The following is a 17,044-nucleotide window of genomic DNA, read 5'->3' on the forward strand; positions in this document are numbered from 1 at the left end:
CCAAATTAATGATTAAATGAGATGCAAAGTTGCTTATTAAGAACATACAGAGAAGCAAGGAAAGGAATTTGTATAACACAAATAATTAAGTTCTTTCCTCTTCCAATCTGACTAAATGTTTGCATCTTGTTTGCTAGCATAAAAAAAAGTAGATACTTCATCAAGATTTGTGATATAAATCCCACAGTATTGGCACTTAACAGAGCTGTGGGAAATAAGTATTAACCTCAGAGCTTGTTAGACTTTTACATGCAATGTAAACAGCTCGAGGAAGTGGCAGTGGCTGTGGATGAACTGCCCCTAACAAGGGCAAGACACACAAAAATCTGCTCCAGTGTGAAACATCTACATTCTGTGGTCCAGCTGAGTCCTCAACACTTGCAGGCAGCATGAGCATAGCTGCATGTTATCCAATAAAACACAAACCCAATTTTCTTTCCTCAATCTTGGGTCACATTTGTCCAAGGGCAGCCCTGAAATGCCAGCACAAGGTCTGACTGGCACACGACTTCTCAGCTCTGTTTAAGAAACATTCAATGAAGCCATACTCCAAAGTTTAACAACTAATTAACTTTACTGATTATCTTTCTCCATTTTCTTTCAGTAGTTTTAGGATTTTTTAGGGTTTGGGTTAGCTCTTCAGCCTCTAAGGAAAAAACTCTTCCACTTTTCTCTAGCTTTTATCCCATTTGACACTGTACTGTTGTCAGGCTGTTCCATGGGCTGTTTGTCAGTGCCTCCAGCCCTCATTCAGTTATGTTGTTTCACATAAATATTCTGCATGTGGAAAGGGAGTGCTCTATCCATTCCACAGACTGTCCCAGTCACAAACAGCCCCTGAGAGGTGCAGAGACTGCAACTGCCAACACAACACTAATTTCAGTTCTTGCTGAGAGAAACAACCTGAATCCTATTTGCCAAAACAAGTAATGGAGCTCAACATACTGATTAGAGCTCACAAATCTACCTTAAACTGCATGACTCTGTTTGAAATCATACTCTATGTTCAATGCACAGCAGTAATTTTATCCCAGTAATTTATTCCTAAATACAAAGGTAAAACACACCCAAGTAAAACTGTATGTGGTGTAAACATTAAACCCTTTTCAAGGAGCTCCAAGTGCAGGAGCACAGCTGTGTTTACATGTGTGTTTGTTTTGCAGGGAAGTATTAAGGAACAAGAAACTGGTTTATTTAATGAAAGTGAGCACTTTGAAAATGGAAATACATGAGAACGTGGTAGGCACTGCTAGATTTGGTGTGCACTGCATAAACTGCTGCAATAGGCATGGAAAGGAACACAGCAGGGAAGTGCCTTTATTTTAGAAACTGCAGCTCAGAACCTATCACAACTCTGTCTCATCTGAACTCCTGTAGAAGCAAAACACAGAACCTTCCAAATTCCTTCTTTAAACTGAGGAAACATCCACACTAGATTGAAAAGCATTTACTGACTGAAAACCTTCTGTTCCACTAACAGACACCAGGCTGAGTGTGCTTTTTGGCAAGGCAGAGGAAGAAAACCTGCTTTTCAAAACATGTGCAGAAGAGCTTCCAGCTCTTGCTCATGGCATACAGACCCTGAGATTGCACATCATCCACACAAAAAGAAACCAGGCAAGTTCTCTTCTCAAACACAGACCTGAGTCTGTGCATTCAGCAAGTCCTTGAGAATTTTCAGACTGTAACTGGGAATCCTCTCATAATACCAAAGCCTTTTTTTGCCATGAAAAAAGTGCAATTTCCTCAAGAAATGCTACATTTTCCTGTTGTTTATTAGACACATATATGTTAGAGTAGTAATTTCAGAAATATGTCTTTTACAGGTTACTTCCAAGGTGAAAAAGTAGCTCCACCTGCTAACTTTGGAGTGCTACTAGTAAGGAAATGCATCAAATGGAGTATCACTCAATTCTTTAGCCTTTTTATAAACTCAACAGTTTCTTCAAGTTTGTATAGCTGCTACTATAAACTTTTTCAAGATCAACTACATAAAATTAAGACTTTAGTAGGAGCTAGTACTAATAATCAGCATATTACTACTGTCATCACAAGTGTTTGAAAATGTCTTTCAGAGTAGTATTTGTTAAAACTATTAGTCTAAAATACTGGTTTATATTTAGTTTATATTTAGTCTAATTTTTCTAGCTCTTTCCTCAGAATAAAAAAGGCAGAAAAAGACAAAGGGTGCTAAACAAGAGATCTCCATTTTACTTTAGACACATCCTCACCCCAAATTTCATGTTAGATAAAGAATTAGATGTTAAATTCCCATTCTTGGACATAATGGAAACCAAAGGTGCCTCAAAAACTCCTCTGTGCATAACTGCAAATGCTCACTAGAAATTATTATTAAGATGTATAAGCCCTTTAGAGCTGCAGCCCCTAGGAGACAAGTAGAATTTACTTCAATTAAGAAACCTGATTGAAATACAAAAACCAGAGTGATCTGTTCTAGGAGAATGGAATGTTAAACATTTCAAGCAACACCTCATTTACCTCCTAAAATTTGCCAGTACAAACACTTCCCATTAACTTCTTAACAGACTAATCAGTTCATACCACCACAACCATTCTCCAACCTGTTTGAGTAACCATCCCTTAAAGAGCTCAGGGGAGAGAGTCCAGTGATACTGGGGTGAAATTCTTTGGCAAATCATCTTTGCAACACTGCATTTATCCTGGAAAACAACCTGCTCATCACAGGAACAGACAACGAAGCTGTTGTTTCCACTTTCAGCACATCTACACCACTGCAGTAAAAAGTTTCTAATGATCACTGGCAGCTTCTCAACAGGACATGAAAAATATTCTAACTAAAATGAAACCCAGCATATGAGCAGGTTAAAAGGAAAGGTAGAGGTGGAGAACTTTGCCAAACAAGAGGAAGGGTCAGCTTTAAATTACTGTGGAACTGTTAGCAAATATGGATCATTTATTTACTGCAAATCTGACAAGCAAATTCCCCTAACATAAAAGTTTTAAATGACAGTTAGACACATGCATCCTGCACATGCTTGGGGCAGACTTATTTTTGAAGAGTCAGAAGCACCATAAAATAATCTAATTTCTACTGAAAAAATCCAACAAAATACCCCACCACCAAACAAACAAACCACAGAAACACAGAGTCCCTCTCCAGCTCCTTGTAGCCCCTTCAGATATTGAAAAGTTGCTCTGAGGTCTCCACATAATCTTCTCCAGGCTGAACAGCTCCAACTCCCTCAGCCTGTCATAACAAACACTCCTGTTCAGACATCCTTGAACAGTCTAAGTTTAAAACCCCATTTGAAAAAGTTAAAGATATTCAAGGTATAATTTAAAATACATTTTTAGAATCAAACAAAATGGCTCCTCTTACCACAGGAACACTGCAAAGTTCCTCGAGGTTTATATAAGGAATTGGTAACATCAGAACCTGTTTTTGAGGAAATCAGCTTTAATACTTCAGTCATTTGATGAGCTGAAAACAGATCTCAGATTAGGGTGCAACTGTTTTTGGCACAGCCACAACCTCCAAATTTCCCACACTGAGCCACAGACTAATACCAGTCACACTGCACAGGTCACTCTGGGAATAGACAGAACTTTCTCTACAACAGACTGTGCAGAGGTACAAACACAATAAAAAGGGTATTTTCTAAAGGAGCTTCCTGCATACCTATTAAAACAAAAAGAATATCCTAATTATGAATACACTGACCCTACAAACCTCAGCCTGACCCACCATCTATCACTTCTCCCCCTGTGAACATGTGGCAGAATTTCTGCAAAGCACACGTGGAGTGTTTAGTGTGAGCTTAAAGCTCCAGCAGTACAGTCCATACAAGCCAAGTGTTTACTCATTTACTAAGTGTACTGGGGAGTAACTCGAGGAACCTTTTTCAATGTACACATCTGGTCAGCTGGCAATAGGCTCAACACTTCAGAAGCCAAGAATTTTGGATTATCAGGAGTCTTCTTGTGTGTGCTCTGAAGCTGAACTGCAGAGGACATTCTTGTCTGCATGATGTTCCTCCTGATTTACAGAGAACACATCCAGGGTCCCAGACATGTTCTGGGCACTGTGACAGAGCTCCAAGGTTTGAAGAGAGACCTGAGTTACAACACTGACTTTTCTCCACAACCACCACAAGTTTTAGCATTCTTTCTCTTGGTTTTATCACAAGATTGACAGTTACATTTTGTCCTCCACCTAAACCATCTGAAACCTTTAGCTTTATTGCTCCAAACCATAAGCTCAAACCTGAGAGCAATCCCAGCCTGCTGCACTCCCAGTAATCTTAATTTTACAGGGGACACCTCATTCCCTCTTAGCCTTCATTCTCCTGCCTATCCCTGTTCAAATCCATGATTTAGGGACACTCACACTCCCCCCTTAGCCTACACCACACAAATACCTTTACCTCCCTATTTCTTGTTTCCCACCAACTTGCTGCACCCTGTGCTGCAATCCTGCACATCCCAACCCAGGTTAGCCCTTCTCACCCCTAAATGCTTGAGGTTCACTCCAAAGCTCTTACTGCATAGTTTTAATGTGCTCTCTGATGTGCTCTCAAGACTACATCAAGCAGAGACTTCCTGGGCTCTAAATCTGTACTTCTGACAACTCAATTACCACAGATAAAAGCTCACCAGTGACCCTGGCCTGGCCCTCAGCTCGGGCAGGGTCTCAGCTCACCTCACTCACTGCTGCTGAGGTGACTCTCTCATGCTCCTCCACATCAGTTCCTCAGGCAGTGCTCACACCTTTGCTCCCCAGGGCTCCTCTTTTCCCTCAACACTACTCACAAAAGCTTTCTCAAGGAAAATTCCTTGCTTCCTTGAAGGAGTTGGACTCGTTGCTTCCCGTGGGTCCCTTCCAGCTCAGGTCACTGTGTGGTTCTGTGAGCTCTGGAGTCAGGATCCAGGAGCCTCCAGAGCCATCAGCACTAGTGATGACAGCTTGGCTGCTCAAACACGAGTTCTATGCACATATTTGAAACATACATTCTGAAACAAATGTGGATCTAATTTAAGAAGCTGCATTCTTTCCCTTCTAGAATTAATGACTTCATTCAAAGCACAGGGAAGTGTACCAAACCCCACAGAATAATGAGGTACCAGTGGGGCCAAGTCCTGCTTAGGACATTGCCTGCCACTGACCTCTGGCATGTGTTCACCCAAACTCAGAGCATTTCTCATACTATCCCCACATCCAGCACGTTTTTGTGGCCTACCCAGGTGTTAATTGGTAAAATCAAACACACATAAGGACTAGGAAAGGGAAGAGAACTATTTTCTTTAGCAGTATTAATTACAGACAGAGATAAATAGCAAGCAGCTCCTCAAAATGACAATTCAGGAGGGGAAGAGGGGAGAAATTGTAGGTATATCTATTAACTTTAGAGAAGTATCTACATGGCCTACTCTGAAGAGATGAGTTTAAGGAATTGTAATGCAATTAAGAGTGGTATTTTCCCTGCAGGTATCTAAGTGTTGCTGGGAGTGAAGTCAGTACCACAAGATCCTAGTGGCCTCAGGACACAGACCCCAGGTGGATTCTCTATGACATCTGTCTCCTCAGCAGAGCCTTCCTGGGCTCTGAACCTGCTCTTCTGCCAACCCCTTCAAATGGTTTGTATCCCTTTGTGCCCATGACTCTAAGCTCCCTCCCAAATCATGTTATGCCAGTTCTTTAGGATATACAGTTAGTAACACTCCCAACATTTGGATAGAACATCATATGAATTACCTGAGTCATCTCCATAAGGAATCAGTACTTTTATACAGCTTTTACTAGGTATGGCATATATTGTGAGAACTAAATTTGCAGTTGGTTTGCATACTCAAAAGTGATTTAAGTATTTTGTCCTAAGGTCATGAGTCTTGGGGAAGAAAAGCATCTGGACCCTTGATAGCAGAAGAGTTGAGTTACTAAATTTCCCTTGCATCACTACTAACAGTTTTCTTTCCCACATTTTAGTGTGAGAATGTGATGATATGGCTCCTATTAAAAAAACAACTTAATTATATTACTTCTGGGAGTGATCCAAGGTTAGAAATCAAACATTTAAAAATGATTTTTTCCCTTTGCAATGCGAGTTCACAACCATTTAAAACCCCATGGATTCTGGCATACCTTCAAACAGGTTATTGCACTGTTTAAATGACAGTGGATCCCACTGCAATGTAAATACAATCTGATCAAGCCTTCTCAATATTCCACTCTTCCACTGCAATGGTTTTCAACTTGCTGATTTGGAGAACTCTTTGTTTTCACCCCTCCAAGGGAAACAGATAGTGATTTAAACCTTATGACAATAGGTTTGCTTTTCTTGGTTACGTTTCACAAATATCTTGAATGTAGTTCATGGTCCAAAAGGGTCTGCAAGTCACAAGCTGAGGAAAAAAAATCTTACATTATGAAGAAGAAAAACCAGAGAGGAGTTCACTAAAAACTTTTCAGAAGCTAATAAATAAAACCAAACCCAATTCCTAAGAAAATGTCTTTAATTTTCATTTTATGGAAATACATATTTTGGTTTTATTTCCATGATACAAAAAAGTTAAATATCAAACATTTTCTGAAATCTACCAATGCAAATCCTTTTTTTAAACAAATAAGGGGCTGGTGCAGTTAGCAGGTTTATCACAGGTACCAAAAAACATTTTACAAAAGCCCCACGAGCTGGGGAAGGAGGAGGCAAGAAACACATCAGGACTTAGAAGAGAAAACAGCAACAGATGTGAAAACAAAGGAAAACTTTCTCCCACCAGGAAATTAGTCTGAGAAACTTTTAAGTAAGAGTTTTTTGAAGGGTAAGGGATGTGTGAAGTTGGTATGTAGAGGAACAGTGGCTGTACAGGGGGTGGAGGATACAGAAGAGAAAACAGAACAGTATATCCAGGTAAGGTAACTGGTAGAAAGCAACGTGTGGAACTGCAGTTCTACCTGTGTGCAGACTGCTGACAGCAAAGTGACACTGCCTGGAAAACAGCTAAACCTTGGGAGAGGTGTGCTCACTCCCCTCGAGCACAGAAAGTCATGGAGTGCCAGTTCTGCCTGCACAGCTCACAGCCAAAGGAGGTGACCGAGGACATTTAGTCTTGCTTAACTCTAACATCAGTTACAACAGCAAGGGAAGGATTTCACAGGAGCAACGAGTCTTCTACTAGTTAATATACACAACAAGTAAAATCAACAGTGATTGTTCGAGAAACAGTTTAAAGTAATTAAACTGATTTTTCAGGACACAAACTGCTTTGTTAACACCACTTTATTTCAATAAAGTATGGCTTCCAAGAGGTGGGTTCTCTCAACTGCTTTCAACCAACTTCAGTTGTTAAGGCAGTTGTTTCCTACCATGTTTCAGGGACTTCAAAAATTCCAGAGGAGCTAGTTGTGAGGCTTCCTGAAAGACAGAGGCATGGAACAGAAATTACAGCTAGAAGTTTTGTTGTTCTTTCAGAGCATTTCATGACACATTTTCTCCTGCAGAGAAAGGCTCTAGATACATTACTGGCAAGTCAATGTTTACACAGAGAAACCAAGAGATTGTTTATGAATAGGCACTTAAAAATAAAAAAAAAAAAAGGTTCATAACAGGTTTCTTACCCAAATGGTAAATATTGTATTTTAAGGTTTGCAATAACTGGGTTGATAAAGTTAAATTACAGTTTTCCCAAGTGCACTTGTAGTTACTCTTGTTTAAGGCAGTTAAGACAGTGAAGAATCTTTCCAGCCCAAATTAATTGGAGAATGAAGATGAATCACACCAACACCAATAATGCACATTTCCATAATGCCAAATACAGACCCTGAGGTTGATCCTTGGAATACAGAAACACTTGCCTGGACTTAGTCAGACATTCAGTTCCAAGTATTTTGGCTAAAAATATCGTGTAGGTATTAAAATCTGAGAACACCAACCCTTACATCAACCCTTGTGAAAAGTCTTCAACCAAACAAAGCCCAATAAAGGCTCTGGTTACAAACACCACACAGAACACTGCAGATACCAATGCATACAACCAACCAGGAAAATATTATTTGCATTTACAGGTCGTAATAGTAACACTAATGATTTTTTCAAGCATTACATTGGGAAAACTTCTAAAATACATAACAGAGGGGAAAAAAATGATCCCTTGGGCAAATTCAGAATTTGACACTTTTACAAGAAAAAACTATTTCCTCTCGTTCTCAAAATCTGCATCTCCTGAGTGACACTCCTCATGCTTCAACAAGCATGATAAAGTGATAAAGTATAGGATTAGCAGGGAAATCTACTGGAAAAACCTGAAGTGTACCTTCAATTTTGCTTGCAATATGCACAACACATTGAGTAACTTCAACTAGAAAGTCACATTAAAAAAAAATTAGGAGTAGCTATATTCAAAGAGCTTTATTGTAAGTAAGAAAGTAAGCAAGTAAGAAATCAACTACATTCTGCTTCATTTGGTTGGTCTCAGGTGGAGTTTTGGCTGGGGTTTTTTGGTTTTGGGTGGATTTTTTTTTGCTTTTTGACTTTTAACAGTTTTTGTATGATTCAGTCTTCAGTTTCAAGCCCTTTGAATCTAATGGAGTAACTCACAGCTAGAAGCAAAGACCTTCAGGAAAACAACTTCAATTCTGTTCAGGTCTAGGGCAGTTTCAAACAGAACAGAAAGCCACATGCATGAACATTGCCCTTACCTGCTGGAACTTCTTCTGTCTTCATCTTTTTCAACTTTTTGGCTCTCTTCTTACGATCTGGAAGAGACTCTGCACAGGAGTCTGTCTGATCATATTCTGGATCTTGGCCTTCTCCTTCCTCCATGTCATCAGAACCAGTTTCTTCCTCAATGGGACTCATGCTTCTCTTTCCCACTGTGCTGGTACCTGTAAAACTGGAACACAGCAGAAAGATGAGCATGAAAAAGTCAAGAACATGCTGATTTCATCCTCTCCCTTGGAATTACAGAGTTTTAATAGCATTTCTATTACATCAAGGCAAAGAAAACCATCGAGCTCCATATAATAAACTTTCCAACTGGCTTGAAAGTGAAGAGTCCTGTTAGCCAAGGTGCAGGGAAAGTAGAAAGCACAAAAAAATTACACACTCATTTCATTAGCAGGATCTGACTGAAGCCTAACTCAGTCTGAACTTAGAGCTTCACTTCACCCAGCAAACATCAAAATAACACTGCACAGGTTTTTGTTCCACTCCAATGCTATTGTTAAATCTCCTTGAAAGACAAAAGACAATATTAAAATCAAATCAGGATGAGCCTAAGAAAGAAAGCAGAGGCAAAGGGGCTAATTAAAAAAGTTCCCATTACAAACTTCTACATATGTGACTATCAGCTACTTCAATATTTAATTTAATGTGCTTTTAGAACAACCAATGAAAAAAAAAAGGTAGTTTTAGACTTACAAGGCTTTAGGTTTTGATTAAGAACCACTAAACTTGGCTGCATGCAGCTAAGCCAAGTTCTGTTCTGTGATTGAAATAAAAATTAAGGTTAAGTCATAAACTAAAGCTTTACAAGGTATTTTTTGCTTCTAATCAACAGCAGGGACTTATGGTGTTTCAGTGAGGTTTCAGCTCTAGAAGGACTGTTCAATCTGGCAGTAAATTTTGGCTTTGAAATGGAATTTTTTCAGCTGAACATTTTGCAATTTGAAACAGACTCTTTCTGGGATGTCCAAAGGCAATAAACAAACATGAAACACACGATTACATCTCATGCTCTTACTTCCACTTTAGGAGCACAAACACCATTTACTCTGATGAATAATTGGCTTTACCTCCAAACATTCACACACAAGATCTTCCTGCACGAATTGTTCTTACCCATCATCATTTCGAGTCACACCACAACTACCACCAGTAAAGAGATGGAAGCCAAAAAGGACAGAATTGTTTCTCCTACATACCTGAATACTCCAAAACAGGCAAAAGCAGGGGGACACCAAAAATCCCAAGTCAAGAAAAGTCTATTTGCTTTGCTAAAAGCCAATCTGCTTAATGACCACAATACAGGTGGAATTCCAGTTCTCTCCACTGACAGCAGTTTCTTCTACTCCTTCTTCCCCAACCTCTCCCTTTTCCTGACCTGGCTGAATCCCAGCACACAGGCAAACCAGAGGGAGGTCAATGCCACTGCAGGGAGGTGGTAGAAAGTCTACATATTATCCTTGATTTCTATTCATGTTAAGTACAACCCTAACCAACAAAGAGTCTTTGTTCAGTTCCAGCAGTGTGATTAGCAACACTAGGAGCAAACACAATCAAGAGGATGTGGAGGTCTTGCACATCACTGTACTGTGAGAAGGAGCACAGACTCCACCTCATTAAACTGTCCATGGACTTTGTGATGCCATTTCAAATACTAAAGAGCAGCAATCCAACTAGTACTGTGGTCATTAATCTGGAAGGATGAGCAAGTGGAAGAGGAGCAACAGGTGGGAAAATAATTATGACAATACAGTATTTAACATATAACCCCAGGGCAGGGGGTTGGGGCTGGATGATCTGTAAGGTCCATTCCAACCCCTAAATTCTGTGAGTCCATGATATAGATTCATGGTAAGTGATTTTACCTTGTGACTGCTATTAATGCTGTATTTTCTGTACTTCCTCTACAATATGGGACTACTATTTATATTCAGCCATACAGGAATTAAAGAACCTTTGTTATACACTTACCAATCTGTCAATTTAAGACAAAAGTTCCTCACATGAAATAACCAACAACTTCACTGCTGAATGAAAAAGTAACCAGGACATATTGTCACTGAGGAGAGGAACAGCTACTCTGCAGCTGTGCTCCTTGGCAGGAACTGAGGCAGCAAAGCTTACTAAATAATAAATAAATAAAGGATGTAGTAACATGAAGCTATTATAAGAGATCAGCTGCTAGATATATCACAGTACTGAGTGCTCAACTGGATAGGACTTGCAGCAATCTGGACAAAGATACACATATATATGCACATGTAGATTTGTCCTGATTGCTTGATATAAATATTATGTTCACTTATTATAGTTAATATTAAAATTGTTATATATAATGGATAAAAACATCCATCTTTTTGCCATACCTTTGTCTGGAAACTAAAAGTTCATCTTGAGTGAAATGAAAGACTCTCTGGTTTGCATTGCCATGTTAAATCTAATCAGATTATACTCCAGAAGAAACATTTACTAAAGACTAGTTCACAGATTAATACAATCAGACAAGGAACAAATAAAAATAAAATTCAGAAAAATATGTCAAAAGTCCTGCATGAAATGGAATTTGGGACAGAACCAAATCACTTTATTCATGGAATAAAAAGAGAACAAAAATTCAAGCAACATCAGTTATAAAAGAAGATGTCTCAAGAAAATGAAGGCTGCTATCCAAGGCTATCAGTGTTGATCTAAAGACAAAAAAAGTTCCTTCTTGTGGAATTTTATAACACTGGCTAGAAAAAAATCTATTGAAAAATTTCAAGGAGATTAAGTGCTTAGGCAAACAACTCATTGGGGTGTGTAAAACATTTAATGAAAGAATTCACTGAAAATTTTACTCAGCCATTTTGCAGATGATACATTTCTGGCAGTCCTTAAACACCTTCACCAGACAGCACCAAATCACCTCTCTGCACTTACTGCCTTCCAAAGTGTATGTTAAAGGACAAGTTGTCTGTAGTTCAAATCATCATCTGCCACTCTTACCACCTCTGTAGAATCTATGAGGTATCCAAACCCCAATGTCCATTGAGAAGAGACACTTCCTCTAGTAGCAACAAAACCAGGACTTGGTATTTCTTTGCAGCAAACCCAAAGTTTGATAAGTATTTTCAGATTATTTAATACCAACTTAATTATAGACCTAAAACTTAGCTAGTGCCAGGAGCATCTTTAGAGCTGCTCATCTCCTCACAGCATGCACTCCCAAGTTTCCCAAAGCACAATAGCTCAATTTAACTTCATTTGATACGGATTTTATCACCAGGTCCCTCCATATGTTTTTTTGAATCAAACATGTCTCTAACACATTTCGAATTCCCACCATGACAAAAGCCATGAACATTTGACAGCAAGCCAAAATATACACCTGCAAAATCCTAAGGTCATGTAAGTGAGAACAGAACAAGTTCAGTGTATTTGTTACACGACAGATAACGTTTACGGGGAGATAATCAGAGCTAGAAGTTATTGTAACATTCCCGAGAAGGATAAAGCAGAAAGATCTCAGCACTGGTTTTATGACCTTCATCTTTGGTCTGTCTAACCACAGGGTAGGGAAGAAGAGGAGAAAGAAAACTCCCCCAAACCAAACCAAAACACCACCTTAGAGAAATGTAACTTACACACTGCACTCAAACTCATTTTCATGTAGAGCTGCTAGGGCAGTGCAGGAGAATGGGGGGAAGAATGGCAGTGACAGTTATATTAACACTGAAAGACCCTTCACACACACAGCTACACAATGACTGGGAAAGAAGCTCTGTTATCATCATATCAAAACCTGTCAATAATGTGAGAGAGAGAGGGTAAAAATGGAACAGAAAATACACACAGCAACACACTGCACCAGAACCAACAGCAGCATGTCCTGACTTCATTTTGTCCTTCAATAATGAACTAAAATCCTTTTCAAGTTTTATACCAAAAGCTTAAATCCATGCAAGTATCATTTGCCATCATCTGAAGCCTAAGGATGATTTCAGCAACAGCAGGACTAGATGGGCATTTATACCCTTCTATGGGCACTGTTATCAGTCACCCAAAAACCAACACAGCCTGTACAAGGGTGAGAGATGACAGCTGAATTTCCACATGACACAAACCATTCAGAAGTGTCAAATGAATAAAGTCATTTTTTTGTTTTCATTGTAAGAAGTGGTGCTGCTACACCAAGCTCAGAAGCTGTGACTGGACCTGCCCACAAGATCTCAGTCTTCTATGGGCACTGTTATCAGTCACCCAAAAACCAACACAGCCTGTACAAGGGTGAGAGATGACAGCTGAATTTCCACATGACACAAACCATTCAGAAGTGTCAAATGAATAAAGTCATTTTTTTGTTTTCATTGTAAGAAGTGGTGCTGCTACACCAAGCTCAGAAGCTGTGACTGGACCTGCCCACAAGATCTCAGTATTTAAAAACTTGTCTAATCACATTAGTGATGAAATTCCCTCTGCTCCTTTACCTATCATCCTGTGACAGCTGATGTACCACTGCTGATTTATAGGCAAAGAAATACATACAGGAAAAAAAACCCTGTCATCCATTAGTTAAGAACTACCTAAAAACTGCATGACTTCTAATGAAAATGCAATAAAAACACGAAGTTGGCAATGCAGAAGTCTCACCTGTTAACACAGTAGTATCGACTCTGGGAAACATAAGATGTGCACTGAGTTTTTAACCTCTTTCTCTCCATCTCCTTCCAACTATCTTCTGTACATTTTCTCTTTGCCTGTTTGTCTTCATGTTTTTTCTCAACATATTCTGCATATGTCTGGATCTTATAACTTTCAGCATACTTGCTGGTGTTTACAGCTATGGAGAAGAAGAGGGATGTTACATACAAAACACATTGATGACAGCACGTCCTCTCCTGAAATAACTTCTCTGAAAAAGCAGAAGGCAGTGACCTATTTGCTCTGTTCACACAAACCATTTCTAGTTCCATTGTTAGCAGTTGAATAAAACCCAACCAACCAACCCAAAATCCACACTCTCCCCAAGTCACAGTGTCTGAATTAGAGGCTCCAAACTCTCCTCAGACTTCAGGCAAAACGAGTTAAATCTACTTAACACTTTTCTTTTAAATTAGAAACTATCAATTCCTCAGCCGTAACCCTCTTCCAGATTGCTTGTTGGCAAGGAAAGATTTCCTGGATTTTTTCCCTTTTAGTCTCATTACTTAACCCAGCAGGTTTGTTTTGCAAGTCTGCCAGGAAAAGACAGCATTTGCAAAGCCTTTGCCAAAACTCTGCTTGATTGCTGTGAAACATAAGCTTATTTGAGCTGCATTTTTGGTTGCACAAGATATCCATGCAAGAAGCACTTAGTTAATATCCAGCTGTTCCATCCTTGTCTTTTCCTGATGTTTGGTCTCTAAGAAAGACTGTGAGTTCAAGGTAGAAGGATTTCTGTCAATGCAAAATTAGAATCGCTTTAAAAATAAAGAAAAAAATTTCACTGCCTGCACTCAGCAACAATTTAACAACATTCCTTCCAGTCCCAGCATCTTCACAGCTCTCAGTCTGTGAGCCAAGCCCTGGCCTCATGCCACAGCTCCAACAGATGAATCAGCAAATTAAACTGACTGTCAACTGGTGTCTTCTGCTGCTTTCAGCCCAGCACACTGAAAGAAAGTATTGTAAACCAACCAGGAAACCAGTTTAAATATAAACCAAAACCAAACCAACAAACCCCGGAAAACCAGTTTAAATACAAACCAAAACCAAACCAACAAACCCCGGATTGTTTTTTCGGACACTTGGGCTGCACATTTTAAAATACCAAAAATTGTAGCGGAGGCAAAATTCTGATTTTATTATGTACTTCCCTTTTTTTGCAGCAATTTCCGATGTGTTAACTCTGACTCTAGCTGAAGTGTTGCTCTCTTGAATCCAGGTATTCTGTGCTACCTCTGGTCCAAGCACTAGTAATGGGAAGCACCAACATGATGTTTCAGACAAGGGGAGAGATGGGTGGATTTGTTTTTTTCTCCTCTTTCAGGAAAAATCCTTTATTCTGCATATTTGCTGTGTTACAGTGGAAGGAATTACCTCCAAAAGCTGCTCTGGCACACAGATGCTGCTGCTGGAAAGTCTTTGTAAGGTATATAAAACTGGGCAAGAGTGTTGTGTATTTAATTTTAATCCCAAATTATGCTCAATAGCCTCATGAGATCATTGCAGTAATCAAAGAGGTGTTGGACACACCTCCTTTCCCCTCCCTTGTATCTGTTTTGAACTGTGAGGTTACAGGATGTGCCTGTGAGAGTTAGGAGAGTATTTATTGCCCATGAAGTTGGTGCAGGCACCATGAATGAATCAATGAGGCTCACTGGAGTTTACTGCATGCCAGTTGACATTCCTCTTGGTAAAATTTGTTTAGTTAAACTCAAGTATGTTTTCACTTGCTAAAATGAAGCACAGAGTTACCATGGATCATCTGATACACAGTCATTTGTTAGAACACAATAACCACTGCACACTATTTGTTTTGTTACAAACCATGAACCAAAGTTTTGGGTCTTCCATTTAATTCCCCGACAAGCTCAGCCCTTTTTTAAGTGGGGAAAAAAAATCATACACAGCCTAAAGATAATTTTAAAATCAGTATGTGTAAGAGTCAGTATCTTTGAACAAAAACAACTCTGCTTTCTTGAAATAAGGCCTATTCAGAGGACACACACAAATATAGACACACATATATAGTCATCATTAAATGTTACATGCTGAACATGCTGCTGCATCACTGAGCCTCTGAAATGAAAGCATATGGAGAAGCCTAAGGAGCCACACAGATAAATCAGTCTTGTCTGGTCTTGAACTGAAGAGCAGCTCCCTGTAAGGGCTTAAAATACATTTTCTCTGATGCTTTTTTGATGAATGCTGTCCCTACTGCCAAAGAAAGCAAACAGAATCATGTGGCTCTGCACTGCTCACACTAGAAATGCATTGCTAGAAAGCTTTGTGAACTCTAACCAACCAAAGAGAACTTTGGGGGGTTATTTACTTCTGTATTTGAATTGTAAGAGAGGAGACAAATCCTTCTGTGTGAACCTGACCCAGTAATCAACCCCACATGGCTGCAGGTCATGACACACTAACTGCAGCCCTAAAGTGTCTTATAGTAGAAAAATAATAATAATAATAATAGGAGATTATTTGAGGCAAAGCATTTCCAGAGGAGGCACCTTCCCTAGTTATTGGGCAAGACATTGAAAGGCTGACTGTCACTGAGTGATCCAGGAGGAATGTGTACAAGGCCACTCTTTGGCCAAGTCCTTGTTTTATACAGAGCAAACTCCTGACAGATGGTCACTGACAGTATTAAGCCTCTTAATAAAGAGATGAGTAAGTTAGTGAACTGTGTAGGTTAAAAAAACCCCACAGTATACAAATAAGTAAACACACAGAGCTACACAGATTAAAGCTGCAATAGTAAACACTCAAGCTGATGAAATACTGATGTAAAAATTCACCTGTGAAGCCTTAAAGTGACCCCTGTATTGATGCTGTATTAATCTTGTCTGAACCTGAGACCACTGCCACAACCACAGTGCTCAAGTAAGTTCTACCTACATCAGTGTTTTGAAGGAATCCTGGGATTAACTATGGAGTTATTGCTCTGTGTGTGTGTTACTCTTAGCCCTGACAACACAGCAATTTCAAAAAACAGCTAAGTGTACTGGATCAGATAATTTTCTCAAGTCTGGTTACAAAAATTGGAAAAAAAAAAATTAAATTGTTTAGGGAAAAACCTCAAACAACCCCCAAATCAACGGAGGTAAAACACTGCATTAATCTTTGGCATCCATGATGAAAATATTAACTTTGTAAAAGCCACTGACTGCACAGGAACACAAATTAGGGTTGGTGAAGATGTGTTTTCTTGCTCTAAAGGATCTGTATGTTAGGCACTGATGGAGAAGAGTAATTTACCAAGTTGAGGTATCCATAGTTCTGAATTATATTTAGTAATAGCAACTCTCTGCAGGCTGTGCCAAAACTGAAAACACCTATTTGTACATGGAGCTGCTCACCCCTTTGCTTCCTCTCCTGCATTAGCCTAAGATAGAAGGTGCCCATACAGATACTAAAATAGACTTTATATAAAGAGTGTTTCACATAGGTTGTCATCTCTCTTGATATGTGAATCCAGAGCAGGGAGCAGCAGCAATGTGGTGACACAGCAGCTGCTCACTTTGCAAAGGAGGATGGCAAGGAGAGCAAACCAAAGTAAGTCCTGCAATCTCCACGTTGGGGATAATGGAAAAATGAAAGGTGATCTGAAAGAAAATGGTTTTACAGGACAAAGAATGCCAAGTACAAAGCCTGGCAGG

At 39.4% G+C, this 17,044-nt stretch overlaps 1 protein-coding gene across 1 annotated transcript in view; it reads right to left on the reverse strand.

Annotated features, from left to right (window-relative positions):
- Nucleotides 1–6,474: 6,474 nt before the first annotated feature.
- PARN (poly(A)-specific ribonuclease) overlaps nucleotides 6,475–17,044 on the reverse strand; it is a 39,065-nt gene continuing 28,495 nt past the window's right edge. Inside the window, exons 20-22 of the mRNA XM_009084833.1 lie at nucleotides 13,332–13,521; nucleotides 8,678–8,871; nucleotides 6,475–7,394 (exon numbers count right to left, since the gene is read on the reverse strand). Of these exons, the coding sequence (XP_009083081.1) occupies nucleotides 7,342–7,394; nucleotides 8,678–8,871; nucleotides 13,332–13,521 (437 nt within the window). The 3' untranslated portion in view covers nucleotides 6,475–7,341. The remainder of the gene's footprint in view (nucleotides 7,395–8,677; nucleotides 8,872–13,331; nucleotides 13,522–17,044) is intronic.

The sequence above is a fragment of the Acanthisitta chloris genome, unplaced genomic scaffold (genome assembly GCF_000695815.1).
Source record: "Acanthisitta chloris isolate BGI_N310 unplaced genomic scaffold, ASM69581v1 scaffold11951, whole genome shotgun sequence".
NCBI classification, from domain to species: domain Eukaryota; kingdom Metazoa; phylum Chordata; class Aves; order Passeriformes; family Acanthisittidae; genus Acanthisitta; species Acanthisitta chloris.